This window comes from Perissodus microlepis, chromosome 17 (assembly GCF_051167445.1).
Source record: "Perissodus microlepis isolate ML-2025 ecotype Zambia chromosome 17, ASM5116744v1, whole genome shotgun sequence".
NCBI lineage: Eukaryota > Metazoa > Chordata > Actinopteri > Cichliformes > Cichlidae > Perissodus > Perissodus microlepis.
Window position 1 is genome coordinate 7,082,767 of NC_140477.1, and position 19,170 is coordinate 7,101,936.

Genomic DNA, 19,170 nt, shown 5'->3' on the forward strand with positions numbered 1-19,170 from the left:
GAGGCATTGTCTCACAGAGGTTTCACCCGTTGGTCCCTGTGATGTTAATGACCAACACCTTTTTTTGATGAGTTCTTTAGAATTCATTTAGAACAACCCATTCACATGCAACTGTTTGTAAAGGCAGACTACATGGCTAGGAATTTGTTACACACCTATGGGACTGAAAACAGGAGAATTCAAAGATTAAAAGACACCACAAGAGGTGTTCTTTCTTTTTTAAAAGTCTTTCTATACATAATGTGCCTACCTTGCATGTACACATTTAAAGTTGTTCCATTTTAAGCACACTAAAAATATGTTAAATACACTTTAACTTCGACTTTTACACAAATGCTTATCACAACTACAAAATTAGAAAATGACAACATTCAACACTACACACCCCAAACCTATCCCCATTCATTATCAGGCAGCAACATTATGAACAGTCAGCTTATTAATGAACTGAAAAAGGAAATAAATGAGGATTATGACCAGTGTGTAAGAGTGCATATGTTAGGGAAGCAGTTCTGGAAGCCTTCTAATAGTCAAACACCAGGCGCATGAAAATTCAAAGTCTGCAGGTTTGTATTCAGACATAACAAACATAAAAATGAAACGCTGCTAACAACAGCACGGTGGGAACAGCAAGAAGGGTGCAGCTGTGAGATTTTCCACTTGTGTAAGAAATATCTATTTCTGTCCTTTCAAGGTAAAGCTAGAGAATTCAATAATGAAAAGAAGGAAAGCTGCCAACCTAAGCTCACGGTTATGTAATTTGAAAGATATTTATTAAGATATTAGGCATTACAACACAACATGCCTAATAGCCTAACAGCCACAGGCATGTTGCAATTGCCTGTGGTTCTCAGTGTATTGGATACACTAAAAACCGCAGGCTATTACATTGTATCCAATACCCTGTATACGGTTTTTGAAATTTGACTAGCTAAAAATACAACACAGTGCAAGTCTTGAGTCACCCTTCATTTCTTTATAATTTGCTGGGGAAACAGAAAAAAAGGTTTAGCGATTTATTGAACTGTGCAAACATACATGTAAATACATGCGTACTGCAGTGTATAACGCCAAAACATGAACTCTAACAAGCTTAAAGGTCAATATTTGGTATTATCACCTTTATTCTAACTTAATACAGTCTGAACTCTCTTAGGTAAGATTTCTTTTAATTTCTTTAAGTAGTTCTCCAGTCTTCTTGAAAGACATTCAAAGCTGCTTTTTAGATGTTGGCTGCCTTTGGTTCTGTTCTGGATTTGGGGAGGCCAATCCATGACTGATAGTGTTACAGGCATGCTTTTACTGCACTGTCAGTGTGTTTGGGACCATGTCCTCCTGAAAACTGAAGTTTTAATTTATTTCTTAAGAACATGACTTTCAAATACTCTTCATCGACTGAATGTGTTTTTTAGATCCTCACACTTCTATTTTTTCCCTCCACTTGTTCAGTTTTCTCAGATTTTTGAAGGTCAAACTGCACACTGTGCCAAGATATGCAAAGTTTTCAGCTAATAGCACTTTGGGTATCACCTTGTTGGTGCAAAGATACTATTTGCTATTTGGTTCAATAAACAAACTAAAAACTGGAAGCACAATATAAAGAAATAACGGGTGGTCAAGACTTTTGGACAGTGCTATAAAAGTACAAGTGGCACCTGTCTGAATAATTTCACAGCTTAAAAAAAATAGGCATTTTATGTTGAACAAATCCTGCGCAACAAATATTAACAAATCTGCATACATGGAGCTCCAGAAGGAGTCAATAGCAGGAACAACTAATAGCCCTACACTGTGATTTGACTAGAAGTAAAATGCTGATTGCTGGATTTGGAATGTAGTTACTGCATTATTATTGTGTTTGTGCTTTTCGAGACAAAGATGTAAAATAAATAAAGTTAATGTTTGGCATGTGAGTGTGACATGAAACAAAATCCCAAGTTATATTTGTCAAAGAGGCAAGTGAGCGCAAGATTTAGGAATGGTTCATATTTGGCTGAATAAGCATTTAACTTTTAACTGCATAAAGTTGACAATGTGCAGTCTTTCTTTAGACATCTATTGCAACAGCCACTAAATGCAGTAGCAGTGTAAAACTAGCTAGAATTAATTGGCTCTAGCAGTGTTACTTCGTGCACTTTTAAAACGAATGCAACAAATTTGAAGCAGTGCTCGGTTTCTAGAAGTATCTCCGATGTCCCTGTCTACTAAAAGGGGAAAAGCCAAGATAGTCTCTTTCACATCCCTGTCAAGTAGACGATAACTGTTCAACTTTCTAGACAGGCACAGTTTCAAATCCACTTTATATAAAAAAACATGAATGCATCCGAGTGAAACATTTTGCATCACAATTCTCTAATGACAATATTTGTCTCATCACAGAACATGATCTCATCAACAGCACAGAACTCTATAATAATGTGATCAACTGCAAGACAGCACACTTGCAGTCTCACAGTGGAACATTATCACTGTCTTGTGTGATAACATGTTTTATGTCAGACAATAGTGTTTTTTCTTGCAGTGGAATTTATTCACTATTATTTAGCTTGTATGATGGGCTATTGTGGGTCCCAATCAACCAGAGCTGAAAGCCATCTCCACCTCCTCCTCCTCCTCCCTTGCGACTTTAAAACTTACGTAACCAGTCTAATGTGGTGTTATCACACTTTGTGTAAACGTAAACGCCGTTTGATTTCGTGGTTTGTCTTGGAGAATGTATCAAATTTGTATACACAGACATTGTTTTTTTCCCAAAATAACAGAACAGGACTCACAGTTCCCCTCTTTCTGTCACTGCATCACGCGCGAACACACGCGACACTCTTTCCTGTTCCAGGATTGGCCAGCGAAGCCGGGAAAACTCCTCGTGACATGTCCGCCGGTATAAATACTGAGAACCGCGCTGTACTCACGCAGCCCTGGTTTATGAGGGAAAATGTATCGTCTCGGCCCACAGTCTATCTCCAAGATCGCTTTCGATTTCTTTTTATCCACTGTGCCAAGGGAATATTTTCATTTTACCAGACAATACAATAAAGGCTGGTCGTGTATTGGCTGATTTTTGGTTAAATTTTTCTAGTTATCTGCACGAAAATGCCGAGGAACAAGAAAAAGAATAGCAGGGGTAAGTAAACTAGCGGCTGCTATGCTACGGCCTTGTGTATTTGTTGATGGTAATTGTAGTTCTTTCCGTGTTCTTTGTTCATCGAATGGAGCTGAACGTGTTTACAGTACGGACTACAAAAGGAAGAGGCTGGCCTAGGTCAAAACACAAAACGTAGCTAGCTGTACTCACACAAAGCAACACTGCTAATGAAAAAGTGTACTATCATAGTATTGATACTGTCATATGAAAGCTACTGTAAAGGGCTTTTAAAGCATAACATTATAGTATAACATGAGCTACTCAACAAAAGCCCTTAATAATTGTTATACTTCACAAGCTAACGAGGGCTAGCTTCATGCCCACTCCCTTTCAACGCGAGACACATGTGGTTGCTTAGTAAAAATAAACGTTTGAAGGAGTAAAACACCCAAGCTTTTTCTTCCTTGAATTCGATTATTACCGTCATAAATGTTATAAAGCAATACGTTGGATTTTTGTGAAAGTGTATATAACGCAAACCACACGAAACTAGAATTCTTTGACCTCGATTAATCTTTAGCCTTGTGTGGGACAAATGATATTGATACCCGATTAGCAGTTTTGAAGCCTGAGTATCATATTGTGTCACTGAGGAAGGGTCATTTTCTTTTTTAAAACATACTGCATATATTTGTTTTTGAGGCACAAGTCCGACATTTTGGACTCGGAGGGAGGAAGGAGGCGGCACCCGGTTTTCAGAAATCAGCTGTCGTGTGGGGAAAACAGTCCACGTCAACACACAGATCTTAAATAGCTATTTTTAATCAATTTAAAGACGGCTATTTTATTTTCAGCTAATATTTTTTTAGGGCTGCTTGTTATGAATAACGGAAGTATTTTTCACATTGTGTTCTAAAAGCGGCGGGTTCCTGCCGTCTTACGCTCACCTAAACATGTCTACCAGAGGTAAATTCAGGTCAAGGCAGAGAAGTCTGAGTCTGGGTGGGGTTGGAAGTTTGTCCAGTTTTTGCAGTAGCAGAGTTAACCTTAAGTGGGATTAAATTAAACCCTTGATTGTTTATAAGGTTCCGTAAAGATCTCACCCAAGATTTTAGCAGCCTCTTTTAGCTGTGAATTTTTTGCCCATCCCACCCTCTAGAGCTATTATAGTAACCAGAACATTTTCCAATACATCATTGTGTTTCGCTCTGTTCCGTTTCAGCCACGTTGTCCCTACTACGTGGATAATAAATTGTCTGATAGTAACTTGTCAGATGTGGACTTTGCTTAGTAAAACGATCTACTTCCTCCTATGCCTCAGTGACATAATACTAGATGTGATACTCCTGTATTTTTCGGCTGTACCCAAACTGTGTTTGCCTCTTGCTGGACAGTTGCTGCAGTTGCTGGGACATTCCGGTTACCCATACAATGTTGTTTCAGGTCATTTTTGATGTGCCTGTGCCCCTCCAACCTGAACATTTTGTTGACACAGGTAGCACACTTTGACAACGTGGTACATATTTATTTATTTTTGGATGAGATAACGAAAAGGCCAATAGCAACGGACAGGCAGCTGATTAGATAAGTACAGTGTATGCTGCCTTACCTGCCTGACGCTTGGATTACACAATTGACTCACAATGACCTACGGCTCTGTGTTAATGAATTACATTTGATTGCCTGTGCTTATGTGTCTTTGTTTTGTTTTTCAGGGGGCCAGCATGGGGCTGTGCAGCCTTTTAGTGATGAGGATGCCTCCATTGAGACCCTCAGTCATTGCAGCAGCTTCAGTGACGCCACCAGTGTAGCAGATGAAGGTGTGTGTGTGTGTGTGTGTGTGTGTGTGTGTGTGTGTGTGTGTGTGTGTGTGTGTGTAAACACATCAAACAAGTCTGTTTACGACTTCCTTAAATGCCTTTTTTTTTGTTTTGTTTTTAAGGTGGCGAGACCAATGAGGATTCAGCCCAGGAGGATTTCCAGTATAAACTGAAGGGGTTCATAGATAGCACAGTAGATAAGAGGTAAAATGACCAAAATGTTATCTGATCTATATTGCCTCTGTCTTGGATCCAGTTTTACAAGAGAGATCAACAATGTAGTTACTTAATCCTGTCAGAGCAAGAGTTTTAGGTAACACTTGCACCATTTAGAAATGCTTTCCCCTTTTTATGCAGCGTTGCTATGTTGTCTTGCCAGTTTAACAAATGTACAGGGTTGGTGTTTCAAATGCACCCCAAAAAGTACTTCACTATGAAGTGACAAAACATTTCTCCCACTGGAAACGCTATGTGGGACACTTGGGATTTCCTTACCTGGATGATGAGCATGTATCAAGAAATTTCAAATGTAGTTTTAAAAACGCTGGGTAACTTGAGTTGTATGCAACAGTGAGTCCAGTGCAGGAAGTTTTTATTGGAGTTTGCAGGCTTGTCAATTTAAAAATAGACTTCATCCCAAAAAGGCCCTGTCACCATTGGCTTCCTCAATGGGGTGATTATTATAGAAGGGATTCCCCAGAAGTGCCAGAAGCTACTAAATCTGTTATATCTATTCAGCTGATATTCTTTTCACTTGTCAAACATCATTTTTGTATAAAAGTAAATGGGTGAAGTCACATTCTTAACTTTTTGTATAATTTTTTTTTACAAATATTTTTGTTATTACCTTAAGATTATATATTTAAACATAAATAAAAAAAAATTAAATCAACAAACTAATTGACCTCAACTTGTTTACCTGAAAGGGCAACGTCTTTGAGAAACTGCTGTGTGATGGCTGGTTGAATACATCTGCTGAAACTGGCCTCATGCATCCTAAAAAAAACCTGCTATAGACTTATAACTTCTCTAATAACCTCGACGTTGATGTCAGTTTTCTGAAAATCTTGTAACTCTGATACCTCAAGAACAGGGTTTTGTAGGATTTTGTAATTGATATCATAGTTGTGTCTACTAGGAGGCTGAGGGGTAGTACTGAGGGTTGCCAGTATTTTCTGATAAATGGCTTCATGGTATAGTGGTTATCACTTTTATGATGATTGATTTATCCATATATATATTTTTTCCTCAGTGCTAAGACAAGACAGGGGGCACTAGATGGGCTCAAGACGGCAATGGCTACACGCATCCTGTATGAGTTCATCTCAGAGAGAAGGATGACCATCACAGACAGCATTGAACGCTGCCTCAAGAAAGGTACTAAAACGTGTTGCTGTTAATGAGATGGCAGGTGTTCCAGTGCTTTAAACTAAGCGCATGTTTGTATTTGTGCTCATAAATCATTTGGCTTTTTTTCCTTCTTCCTCGTGTTAGGCAAAGGTGAGGAGCAGCGAGCAGCAGCTTCTTTAGCCTGTTTGCTGTGCATCCAGCTGGGCTCAGGAATTGAGAGCGAGGAGGTGTTCAAGACGCTGAAACCGATCTTCAAAAACATCCTGGCAGATGGATCAGCCAACATACAAGCCAGACAGGCTGTGAGTGTCTTTTATTGTACTGATCTCCTTTAATAAATGCATCCCCCCCCCCTCCCCTTAATAAAAAAAGATTACCACATTTTTGGATTTTTCCATGAAATATCAACTGATATGGTTTTGTTTATTTTGTTTCTTAATAGGTAGCAACAAGTCTGGGCCTCTGCACATTAGTTGCTGAGGATGACATATTGGTAAGTTTCTGATCATGTCTTGGCTTGAGTGCAAACCAGTGGCACGTCTGACATTCATTTGTCATATATTACTCATCAGTTCTAACATAATGCTATATCGATGAGTGGCACTCATGCAAACATGTGCTGCTGAAATCAAACATGCCTCAAGTAATTTTTCAGTAAGTCGGAAACATGTTATTTGTGGTAATAAGTAGAGCTTACTGATGTTTGCTTCTTTAGGATGTGCAAGCGACCATGGAGTGTTTTGAGAACCTGTTCACCCGGTCCTATGCAAAGGCGGATGGCACTTGTCCTTCGATCAGTCCTCAAATGAGCCAGCTCCACACAAATTCTCTGCGGTCCTGGGCACTGCTGCTCACAATCTGCAGTTCCAGCCAGCTCAAAGACATCCTGCAGAAGTAAGCTCCTTTATGCTGACCCTTAAGTTTTTTAATCACAAGTTCTGCTGCTTTTAGTTTATTGCTCTCCAACCAAGTTAAGTGGAGTAAGAATTGCTTATGTGTTGTGCAGACACCTGCCTAAACTGCAGAGGTTGCTCGAGAGTGATGACGTGAACATGAGGATTGCAGCTGGGGAGACTATTGCTCTGCTTTTTGAGCTGGCCAGGGACATCGATTCTGTAAGTTTGCAATTGCTGTTTAATTTCCCCAACACCAGATTATCCTAAAGTTCATTTCTTTTGTTAATTCAAATGTTAACATGTGGCACATGTCATGTCTGTGCTTTTTAAACTCATAAGCTGCATATTTATTTATTTTTCCCCCCACTGCATTTATTTAGGATTTTGAATTTGATGGCTGGGATGAACTTTGTGATAAACTGAACGCGTTGGCCACAGACTGCAACAAGCACAGAGCCAAGACTGACAAGAGGAAGCAGCGCTCGGTGTTCAGGGATGTTCTCAAAGCTGTTGAGGTAAGCGCTACATGTCAGGTGAACCATGTTCCTTTTGCCAGTTGGATGTTAATTTCCTGCTTTTAACCAACATAATTGAACAGAGGTAAAACTTAACAGCAGCTCCTTGGAGGTGGAGACAGTGAATGATGGTGTCTGACCATGGACTTATTTATATTGCTTTCTCTTCCAGGAGGGGGCCTTCCAATCTGAGACCATTCGCTTTGGCACAGAGCGAATGAACATTGACAGCTGGGTCAGAAAGAGGACATACGATGCCTTCAGAGAATTCGTGGGCTCTGGAATGAACTACCACCTACAGGTATCTTATTAGAAACACTTTATGTACAATAGGAGTTTGCGATAAACTAGTGTCTTTCTTTTGCGCTAGTGACTGGATTTGACGTTTTTGTTAACTTTTTCCAACTAGGCAAATGAATTCATCAGAGACGTGTTTGAACTGGGACCACCTATGCTGGTTGATTCAGCCACCATGAAGGCCATGAAAATCTCTCGCTTTGAAAGGGTAGGTGTGCAAGGAAGGCTCATTTAAACCCTTGTGGTGTTCTTGTAAGCTTAAAAGTATCAATGCTTTCAAAGTTTTGTGGCATTTTATTAATGAACGCTTGAAATTCTTTCTGTTCCAGCATCTTCACAACTCTGCTGCATTCAAGGCTCGGACCAAGGCCAGAAGCAAGTTCAGAGACAAGAGGGTGGACGTGGGAGAGTTTTAATAATTTCTTTTGACTCTAATAAGCTATTTATCAAGCTTTCCTGCTTTTTAGATGAATTGTCACAAGCCTAAGTTAATGCAGTTGTCCCAAGATCTCTTTGTGTATCAAATGCTCACTTTCCGTAGGCTTAAATATCTTTTTAATAACAGCTGTTGCTTTTTATTGGGGGAAAAACATCTTTCTGCCATCTACAGCAAGTGAGTATTTGATAATTAAACAGATTCTAGGTGGACTACAACTTGAATAGTTTGTTCACAGAAAGGTGGTGTACATTTGTTAGGTATCATGCACATTTCCCTTTTTATTTTTATTTTTATTTTGTTGTTGTTAAATGAAATACACCGGTATTAACATTTTTTGATGGATCTGTCTCTTGTACCATTAAGTAGTAACATCAAGACATGTGACCGTCCCTAACTCACGGATTTGTAATAAGTTTATCTAATTACTTCACACTTAGCGTTATTTATGTGCAAGCTAAAATAGTGTATTTAGTGTTGTGTATGTAATGTAAAGGTTGAGGATGGTGCAATAAATGCTGAAAAGCTGCAACAACTGTTCTTATTTTTTTATTTTTATTTTTTATTTTTTATTTTTTTTCAGCCCATGTATTCAATATACAATGCTATGAATTGGCTATAATTGGATTCATTGATCTGATACAGTATCTTGGGACAGTGCCAGCAGAGCTTGCAAAAGAAACGGCTGGAAAAGTTCCTTGAGTAGTAGCTTTGAGAACTGGAACTGTTGGCAGATATATGAAGGTCATTCTGATTGAAAGGGCAATAGAAATTTTACTCAGCACTACTTCCACATATCAAAGTGAAGGATCTTGCAGCCAAGGTAACAGCGGTGTTGCAGGGAAAGCGAGTAAGGCGGTGCACCCGTTTGTCACAGGTGAAACTGTTGGAACACAAGACATGGATATAATGGAGGTCTAGCAGCCGCAAAGCTCACAACATATTAACTCTCCCCAAAGGTGAACCTCAGCGGGCTGCTTCTTTTGGAGCCATAAAAATAGACTGTCACATGGTCAAGGCAGGCCTATCACCAGTCAGCATCCTCATATTTCAGGTGGAACAATATTACTGACAGTAGAAAGCCGAAACAGAGCTGCTTCTTTTTGTGTCTACTCGGGGAAAACCGGTCCTTCAATTTGGGTGGAGTGGATGATGTAGCTGTAGGCTAAAACTAAGATAAGATGACCTTTAGTCCCATACGTGGGAAATTTGTTTCGTTACAGTGGAAAGTTACATAGCAAAAAATAAAACACTAGAATCGGATAAGAATGGGATACTGTATATAAATGTACACAATCGAATAAAATACTATATACAATAGAATAAAAAGAATACAAATACTATATAACTGAGTAAGATACAATGTTGTCAGATCTAGTTTAAGAGGAAGGGAGCCTTTTTTCTCACTGACTTGGGACTTCATGCTTCTTTTGAAACATGCTATCATATGGGCCCACTCTAAAGACTAATTTGCTTTTTTCTTGACTCTAATCAGAACCTTTTTTTTTTTTTTTTTTTTTTTTTTATCTTTAAAAAAAATAAATAAATCACATTGTAATAAGACTTGAAACTGTAATTTGACACCATGAACTCACCAGGAAGGTGTTTACAGTAGATAAACCAGAGAAACTGGCCCTGCTGGCCAGAAGAATGCAGTTTAACATGATTTCTAGACTCTTTGTCCATCTGTTTTATACAGTATGTGGATCTAAGTAGTATTTCGTTTAGCAGACTTATTTTAGAATTGAATAGAATGACTTTATTGTCACTATACAGTTTTACAATGAGATGCAGAGCATCTCCAACTCAGTGCAAACATGAAGGGGGGCTGCACAGTTCTGCAGCACTATATACATATGAACAGTATTAACAGAAAAAAAATGTACAAATATACAATCCGATGTAAGAAGAAAACAGTAAATATGTAAATGAAAAGTGTTCAGGTTATTGCACGTAGTATTAGTTTTTGTTCATATCTTAAATTCACAGTATTGACTTGCATTTTCTATCACTTTATTCTATAGGCTGCCTGCTTTAGTTTTCTTCTTAAAAACCTGATTCATGCATCTAATTGGTTTATGCACATTCATTCTCTGTTTAAGAAAACTTTCTGACACATAGCAATCTGCATCATTCATATCCTGACCCTTTAAAATAAACAGAAGCAGAGGCAGAGAAAATTTGTCTGTGTTAAGGGTGACTGAGCCAGTATTAAATCAAGAAGTCGTGGGCTACTTCATACTAGCATTAAGCTGCCCATCTTTATGTGGCATGACAGGACGATTGAGGCATTGTCTCCTCAGCAAACATTTACGTCTCATTCTTGTACTGTTGTGACTTCAGGAAGGAAAGTTTCACTTATTTTCCAACAGCAGCTCAATTAGGGAGAGGTAATTGCTCATGTTACACAAATTTCCTCAAAATGTGCATCCCTGTGGGCTTGTTCTGTTCAAGAGGAAAATGAAAGAAAATTGAAGTTGCAGGTAATTAACTCACGAGCCCTTTGCCTCTTAAATATGTTAGTCAAATGCTTTGGGACTAAAAAAATAAGTATTTGAGTAGAAGCTGTGATTCCCCTTCAAACCTCCAATTATAATATAATCATTTAAATAACCTCTATTTTCATGGCATGTTTTACTCCTTGATAAAGCTTGATTCATAGCTCCATGCTATAAATTGCTACTGGTAAACATGATTAAGCCATTAAAATGAAGATATTTAATTATTGTTTTTAATTTAGAAAACAGTGCTACTGAGGTTTCGGTTTTAAAATGCTGGAGAGTGATGTCTACAGTCACGGTAAAAGGAAAGTGCACCCTCCTTCAATTTTAAGGTTTCAAATAAAGACATCAAAATGATCTAGTTCTTACCATTTATTAAAATAAGGTCAATAAGCCTTAACTGAACAACAACATATGTTCATATAACAAAGGGCCATTGTTTCCCATGGAACCAGTAAGGATGCATTTAGTTTTTATTGCACTACTTGTGCAGTTTGGCTTAGTTTTTGTTAAATATTAACAATAACTAATTAATTTTAACCGTGTATCTACAACAGACTGTACATAAGTGATGGACATAACAAAATCATGTTGTCACCCACCGGGTTTTAAATGAGTGCTTTAAACTTCAGAGTTTATCATTTGAGTTGTGATCAGTTTTTTTTAACTCATAGTAACCATATTTCGACAAGAGAGTTGATAGAGAAGGCCCCAGCCAATGAAAAAAATACTTAATTTCAGGTAAGCTGTTGCCCTGGTGACCGCTGAAATCAAAGTTAATTTGGATAATGCTAAAAAGAAAAAGCCCTGACTTCTAGCTAACTATCTTGATTAGCAAGATGCATCTGTTGTTCATTAGGATATTAATTAGACTATTTTATTTTTAAAATACATCCCATATCAGCAAAATGACAAAATCTAAATAAAAAAAGTTGAAAAAAGGGTTAATAAAGAAAAAACTGACACTGAACACTGAACAAACAAGGGCTCCATTGAGTAGTAACTTGTCAACCATGATATAGCCAGGCCCTAAAGTATAGTAATTTATTGCCTGTTTTACTCTAAATGAGACCTTAACTTGTAAAATTAACATCATGCTGCAGTGTCAGAAGCCAGAATAATTTTTGCAACCAGACTAGCCATCTGCTGATTACTGGAAAGTGTGTTAAAGTCTCTTCTGTCTTAAGATTTGTGTCCATTTTTCTCTGTTACTCCATTCTGTTAGATCCTTCTGGAGCCACAAAACAAAGCATATAACCTTTTAACACATTTAACAACATTCTGTGTTGTTTTTATAATGTGAAATATTCTATTAATAGATGCTTTGCCTTGTGGGCGAAGAAGAAAGATTTTCTGTCGCTCTGTCTCTGGCCACCTGATAAAGTTTCTCTTCATATTCACAGTGACAATCAATCAAATTTAATACATCTTTTACCTTTGACTATAGCATTTTTAAAATCTGATTAACAAACACATATTGTTTAAAACCATATTAGTTTCAGAGTTATTTAAGATCAAAGCTTCTTTGCAGATAAACACAATCATTTGATTAGATCGTTTTCATCATGATAGCTACAGGCATTCAGGTGGAAAGGGAGTGTTAATGGACCATTGTTATTATACAGATTTCATCGCAGTTGAGTTGCATAGAAAGGAATAAAAACATCAATATGTAATTAGGAGGGATAAATGAGGATCAGACGCGTAAGAGACTTGATAAGGTATCTTTAGTTCAATCAATAATTGGTTTCATTTATGTGTCATATATCACTCACCCCAATTTAAAAGACTGTTCCTCATACTTGATTAAGCACTTCTGTCTGTGTTGTTTTGCTGTGTGCGAGTTGAGAAAAAATCTGTGGAAAGTGCAGTGAGACTGAGGAGGTGTGGAACAAAACAGAATATGTTACTGTGAGTGGGATTTGACCGTTGCGTGTTTGGAAGAGCAAAACAACGAGCTCAAAGGTACATGTAAGAGGAAGATGTATTTTTTTTAATTTTTATTCTTCTTTTGCATCCTGCTGTTGCCGCAGCAGTGTGATACGGAAATGTGTATCCCACTCAAGCCAGCTGACCTTTCAGTGCAATTGGCTTAACTGCCTTGATATAGCAGAAGTTAATGCGCACTAATGTGGCATTGTGCTCGATCAATTGCGACACACTGCCACCGCGTGCCAGTCGTTGCCATGGCTGGTTAAGCGCTTCTTCTTCAGCTTAGTTTTCCATTCATCGTGCCACACGTTGGCAGTACAAAAGGGCTCAAAGCCAAACTGTTGATCTCGTGTAGCAGTCTCGCTCACGCAGGCAGATACGGACCTGCTTACACATACAAACACCCCTTCCTCCAGATGGATGCTTTTCAATAGTTAACCAGGTTAATGTATTTATTCCGCTTGTGAATCCCTGTCATATAAGCAGCTGTTACTGTGTCACCTCCTATAAATCAATCTGCTTCTTAGCAAATATTTTTTGTTGACAATAGTGCACCACCCACATGTACCTACTGTACTTACCTCTCTCCCTCCTCCCCCTCTTTCTTTCCAGCATCTCCTTCTCCCTGGCCACGCTCCCTGAAGCGACGTGTGCGCAGTATCTTTCACAATGAAAAATGAATAGAGAGATTAGCAGCATTTTGTTACTGAATGGAAGTTGTGTGTTCTTCATCCCGAGACGCTAAAGGCCTTGTTGGGACTGATAAAGCGGCTGCTGCCTCTGGTAACTACAGTTATCCTGCAATACATATCATCAGGAGGATGATTTATCCCATGCTCTGTCACCTTCTGGGGCGTTGGTGTACCACACGGTGACTGCGGTGCAAATGGAAATTCCTCAAAATGATTTGTGCCCTAAAATTTAGACAGTGAAAACTCATTGGTTGGGTGACCTAACTCTTCAAGAAAACTCATCGAGCATCTCCTGCCCGCCAGCGCGGTCTCGAGGGTAAACATCATCCTGCGTTAGATCAGCTGTAATTAGGTAGCCGAGGAGGTTTAGATGGCACACTTAAATGCATACTCTGAGGGCAACCACTGCCTTAGCAGGAACCCTGGAGACAGACGATGTATGTTTTTATTTAAACTTTCCCAATGCGCTTTATTTCAGCTGGAGTTTGTTAGTGCTGCATATTATTTATGACAGCACATGCATTGCAAAATCATCACGAGAAGCAATCACTGTATCAGTCACTCGTTTACATGTCTGCGCAAACATAAAGTGAATGATAGTGTATGTGCAAACTTCCAGGAAAAAAGATGTTTTTCAAAGTGCACGATATTAATCATCAATCCTTGGGCACACAGTGAGTGTATGTATATACCGTTTCTTATTTTCACTGCTTATATCACCATCTCTGTTAAATGCAAACTGACTTGGGTTGGTCCAAAGAGTCACACTCATGGCCTATAGGGCCTGGCTTCTTTCATCTAGATCATCCTACATCTTGTGCATTCAGGCTGAGAAAAGGCAACAGAGGAAAGCACGCAAAGATTTTACTTTTTGCCTGTTGCCTGCAAGAGAATATTAAATCCTCTCCTGATAAGGAGTATATGTATATTACTGTGCAAAAGTCTTCAGACACCCTTCATTTCTTTATATTCTGCTAGGGAAATGGGTGCCGTGAACTACTAAAACATGCAAAGATACATAGAAATACAGTATATAAGGCAAAAAGTGAGTTTGTACACTCCTAACAAGCCTTAAAGTCAATATTTGGTGTGGCCACCTTTATTCTTCAACACAGCCTGAATTCGACACGTTGAACTTGTTTTATTGTCAGTTTTTTAGGTAGTGTTCAGGAATAGTTCTCCAGGCTTCCTGAAGGACACTCAAAGATCTCTTTGGATATTGTTTTTCATTCTCTGTCCCGATGATCCCACGCTTATTTAATAATGTTGACATCCGGGTTCTTGGGAAGCCTATCCATGACCGTGAGTGAGTTTTTTAATCCAGTTATGCTTTTACTGCATTGGCAGTGTGTTTGGAATCATTGTCATTGAATCACTGAATATTTCAGAAATAGACTGCTGGCTATTCCTGTTTTATTCCGTTCTCATTTGGATTAGTGTGGTCTTTATAAAGAAATTGTTTTAACAAATCAGCTTTGGATTTTAAAGCACTTTGTATGTTTTTTTTTTTTACTGTGAAATGTGCTTTATAAATAAATTTTACTTACTTGTGTGATGGATCAAAATTTGACAGTACTTCTTTGCATTTATAATTGCATCACTTTTGACAAGATCCCCAACACCACTGGCTGAAAAGCAGCCCCAAACCATTACAGAGCCTCCACCATGTTTTAAAGATGGCTGTAGAAACTCTTTCTTGACCTCCTCATTTGAACCAAACATTTCAAATATGGATTCATCACTCCATCAGTCCGGTTGCTAGTGATTTTCAGTCCACCTCTTGTGTAATTTTGTATTCCTCAGTTTTTTCTCCCTGTATACCTTCTTTAAGAATGCCTTCATGACCATTTCTGATGAGGCAAACAGGAGATGGATAAACTGAAGGGCCAGAAGCATCTCTCAGGTTCTGTGTCAGGTCTTTGCTGGATCTTTTTCCTGTTTCATAAGGTCATGACTTTGAGATACTGTTCATCTGCTGGGAGAGTTTTTTTTTTTTTTTTTTTAGACCTGCCACTTCTTCTTTTATCCACCACTTGTCCAGTTTATTCAGATTTTTTAAGCCCACACTGCATACCATGCAAACATAGGCCAAATTTTTGCGTGAAAGTTCTGTAAGTTGCCTTGTTGGTCCAAAAATATTATTTTTATGTGTGTCAAACTGTGATATCTTTGGCATTTTTCATAGATTCAGGCAAAGAAATTGAAATAAATTACATTTCCTGACAGGCTGCTAGTAACAAAGTGCCTAAAGAGAATATTTAAAATGGGTTCTTTGCTAACATTGATTCACCCCTTGTGTCAGGTGGCTTTTTTATGCTTGAATGATTCATAGGTCAGTGTTAAATGGTCAGTGTTAACCCCCCCCCCCAATACTAGACTGAAAATGAATGACAAAGCAGCCAATGTCCAAAGATAAACCTTGAAAATCCCCCAGGAAGCCTGGAAAAGTGTTGCTGAAGACCACTTTTAAAATATTACAAGAAAGTGAGTCTGTCTGCTTGGAGGCAAAATATGAAGAAATGTGGGGTGTCTTGATACTTTTTCACAGCAACATATTTCTGGTGTTTCAACTAAGCTCATCTGCAATATAACAGATTGTGGCATGAGGAAGTTTCAAAGCACACAGGTGCTAAAACAGCATTATTTCCACTTGACAAGAGGGAAACTAGCGAGAATTACAAATTGTGTTTACTCTACCGCAAGCGATTTGCCAAATATAATTACTATTTGATAGCACGATTTTAAAAATGGTCTAATGGGTCTCTGTTATGTTTAATTTAGAATCTCCTTGAAAGCAGAGCCTGAACAACAATAGCTAACTAGAAATCTTACCATGCTGTTAATAATATTATTAATAATAATTTAATTATATAACTTTTGCCAAAGAAAAACACTTAAGGGTTAATGTTACCTTCACTGCTGCTGCACTGAAATTGTTTTCAGCTGAAGCCAGTGGAGTTTATTTACATTGCACCTCTCTGAAACATGAAAGAGAACAGACGAGCTATGAATAGACTCAACGGCAACACTGATGCAATTATGCTATGTGTTAATTTTGCTTACACTGCACTCGGTTGGCCCTCGACATCATTAAAAAAAAGTCCCCGCTGTCGGAGTAAAGATGCCAAGGCGTGCAATTTTAAACTTGGCCAGGTGGTGGCAGTTGTTCACCATCAACCTGTCCGCCATAGCAACACTTGAGTAGACAGTAATCACCTCTGCAACTTGCAACTGAGCATAACTGATGATACCGAGTATGAATTGTGAGGAATAAACTTGAAGGATTTCACTCAGGAAGATAATCAAATGAGTTTTTTTACATTTTTATATTTACACCCACTCGTTCTTAATATTGCATTCCTTCTGATTTACCGCACCCCCCCCTCCCCCAAACCCCCCCCCCCCCACCTCCACACAATCCCACCTCCACCCCTTCTTTTGTAAGCTGAGTCATTCAGACAGCATTTTTTTTTTTTGTTGTTTTGTTTCCACTCTGGAATCATCTGAATGGTTTTCCGGATTCACCGGTCACACTAAGAGTAAAATATCCAGTGACTGGATTTCTAACGTCTCATTCATCATTCAGCAAAACAGTGCAAGCTCTATATCATACTGTGCCGCACTGACACCATATGGAATGTGGTTGTAGACTTGAAAAAGAGTCAAGCGGTACACATTTGTCGTGCTGGGCGCAGATGCATTGTAGCCCCCACACTGTGTGACTCATAGCTACTGTACACACACACGCGCATGCATGAGTGCACGTGCGCTGACAAATGCTTTTACACTTTCCTCCTCCCTCATGGACACTTCTCTCCCTCCCTTTCTCTCTCTCTCTCTCTCACTAACTCCCTCTGCCTTTCTCTTGGTGAGGCCAGTGGCGAGCGCAGACTCCCGTCAGGGCTGACAACTGTTCGCCGGATGATGCCACAGAGAGGAGGCAAGAGGCCATAGTTAAGAGGACGACACCTTCCTCTGTGTGCTGCAGCATCAGTCCCATGAACACAGGCACAGAAATGCAGAGGCCACTATATGAAAACAAATGGGAGGAAAACAACATGTTAGTGGATTTGGGCACAGATTTTTGATTAGGTGGTAAGCTACCAGCTTCATCTACTCATTCACACAAGTCCTTTTTTCTGATAGATGCATCTGGGGGAACTCATAGCTCAGTATCTTCTTGAGGGTACTTCAACAAACAGACATTAGGCTAGGTGAGTCCAGTTTGCTTAACTGTCTATGAAACACAAACATGTGCACTGAAGGATACAGATCTCATTTTTTCTTCAGCTATAAAGTATCCTAAATCCATAACACTACTCTCTGCTATTAGACTATTAGGCTAAGAAACAGTGAGCTGTAGCAGTTAATACTGTAGCTATGGCACTGTCCATGGTGCTGAAGTAGCACTGCTGCTGCCTAAAGTCCATCATTCATTCCTATATCTTTCATATCCTTCAATCAAAAGGATATTCTATCTATCTATCTATCTATCTATCTATCTATCTATCTATCTATCTATCTATCTATCTATCTATCTATCTATCTATCTATCTATCTATCTATCTATCTATCTATCTATCTATCTATCTATCATTCCCCCCAAAAAACAACAGGAAAACAGGTTAATACAGAAATGAACCTGAAGCAGGCAGCATGTTGTTCAGCAGAGGGGAAAGAGATTCTTGGTAAATATGAGGATGTGGTTAGCTTAGCATTAAGAAGTTTTGAATTTCACCCTTTTTTTTAAAAAAACAACAACTTTTTTTTGGCATTAATCAAGCAAAATAGCATGGCAATCAGTGAGCTTAAGGAATTCTGATTTTTGTTATTTTGGACAAAGCAAGGTTAGAGAATGTGACATTACTACAAATCCATCCATCCATCAGCCTAACTTAGCAGATCCAAATCCTATAAGATCATTGCCTACATTTAAAATGTAAATTAGTAGATTAGCTTACCTAGTAGTAGTTATTTTTCTTTTGTAATTTATGGTAATTTTTTAGTTGGTGTAACTTCTATTTCTTGTAATTCTGTGATCCAAAGGTACATTTATGTTTATATTTCATATGCACGTTCCAGCATGTGAGCATGATTTACAACTCACGATTAAAGTGCATTTAATTTCAAAATAGAGTCAACCAACTGACTCATGAAGTACTGAAAAGGATTTGAAACATGCACGATGCCTTAACTGCTGTGAGAACTGCAGCAGCTGCTGGCTCATCTTTGAAGCTGATTTGAGTATCCATCCTGATTTTGTGGTATTGCTTGCAGCATCTGTATCACAGCTTCTCTATCTGCTTTGTTCATGGCCACCATGTCTACAGTATATCTTCCAACTTACTCACACAGCAAAGCAGCTTTTTACTGCTGGCATCTCACAGACAGAGGAATGTCTGTCCTGGCTAGATAAAAACAAACAAACAAAAAAACTACCTCACATTGATCTTTCTCCACTCAGAAAAAGCCAAAGTTCCCTTTAGCCCTTTGCTGGATTTTATATTGGTTTCACTGTTGCCAGAGGGGGATCTCTATCTGCACATCAGCTGTTCTACAATCAATTTCTGCCTGATCCAACTTGGGCAAATTTTCTGCTGGATTGTATTTATGCAGACACACCTGTGTCTGTACTGTGCTGCGCGA

The 19,170-nt window shown here is 38.7% G+C and overlaps 1 protein-coding gene across 1 annotated transcript; it reads left to right on the forward strand.

Moving 5' to 3' along the window:
• Positions 1-2,898: 2,898 nt before the first annotated feature.
• On the forward strand, positions 2,899-8,934 carry ifrd1 (interferon-related developmental regulator 1). Its single transcript, XM_084910557.1, has 12 exons — positions 2,899-3,124; positions 4,801-4,905; positions 5,028-5,109; positions 6,158-6,282; positions 6,400-6,557; positions 6,698-6,748; positions 6,971-7,149; positions 7,262-7,370; positions 7,532-7,666; positions 7,839-7,967; positions 8,076-8,171; positions 8,293-8,934. The coding sequence occupies exons 1-12, from the start codon at positions 3,094-3,096 to the stop codon at positions 8,377-8,379; spliced, it is 1,287 nt and encodes a 428-aa protein (XP_084766683.1). The 5' UTR covers positions 2,899-3,093; the 3' UTR covers positions 8,380-8,934.
• Positions 8,935-19,170: the final 10,236 nt, after the last annotated feature.

Bases quoted from the DNA above. Each gene is read 5' to 3' on its own strand.
- ifrd1 (XM_084910557.1), top strand. From the start codon at position 3,094: ATGCCGAGGAACAAGAAAAAGAATAGCAGGG. The intron at 4,906-5,027 runs GTGTGTGTGTGT...TTTGTTTTTAAG, and splicing joins CACCAGTGTAGCAGATGAAG to GTGGCGAGACCAATGAGGAT. The intron at 7,150-7,261 runs GTAAGCTCCTTT...TGTGTTGTGCAG, and splicing joins CTCAAAGACATCCTGCAGAA to ACACCTGCCTAAACTGCAGA.